The following is a 364-nucleotide window of genomic DNA, read 5'->3' as shown; positions in this document are numbered from 1 at the left end:
GGGGGGGGGGGCTGAGGCTGAGTGAGGTCTGGGGCGAGCTCCAGGGATAGTCAGCAGCAGCAACAACTCACCCATGAAGTAGGTGGTGGTCTTGCAGACAGCGCTGCCGAAGATGAAATCCTTGAGCAGGTTGGGGATGAGGTTGAACGGCATACAGAAGAGGGAGAGCATGAGGTCACTGACTGCCAGGGAGAGCAGGAAGATGTTGGTGACAGTCCTCATTCTCTTGTTCCGAATCAGCACCGTGATTACCAGGCTGTTCCCCAGGACACTGAGCAGGAATATCAAGGAATACAGGAGAATCTGCACAGCCGGCTGCCACTCTGCGCAGAGTAACAGGGACGAGACAGAGGGGCGGGGGGGG

General features: G+C 57.7%; 1 protein-coding gene across 1 annotated transcript in view; it reads right to left on the bottom strand.

Annotated features, from left to right (window-relative positions):
* Window positions 1-364, bottom strand: part of CCKAR (cholecystokinin A receptor) — a 10,969-nt gene that overhangs the window by 9,609 nt on the left and 996 nt on the right. The window contains exon 2 of the mRNA XM_077776581.1: window positions 72-323. Within this exon, the coding sequence (XP_077632707.1) occupies window positions 72-323 (252 nt within the window). The remainder of the gene's footprint in view (window positions 1-71; window positions 324-364) is intronic.

This window comes from Crocuta crocuta, unplaced genomic scaffold (genome assembly GCF_008692635.1).
Source record: "Crocuta crocuta isolate KB4526 unplaced genomic scaffold, BGI_CrCroc_1.0 scaffold57, whole genome shotgun sequence".
Classification (NCBI taxonomy): Eukaryota; Metazoa; Chordata; class Mammalia; order Carnivora; family Hyaenidae; genus Crocuta; species Crocuta crocuta.
This window is presented reverse-complemented; position numbering and strand designations above follow the sequence as displayed.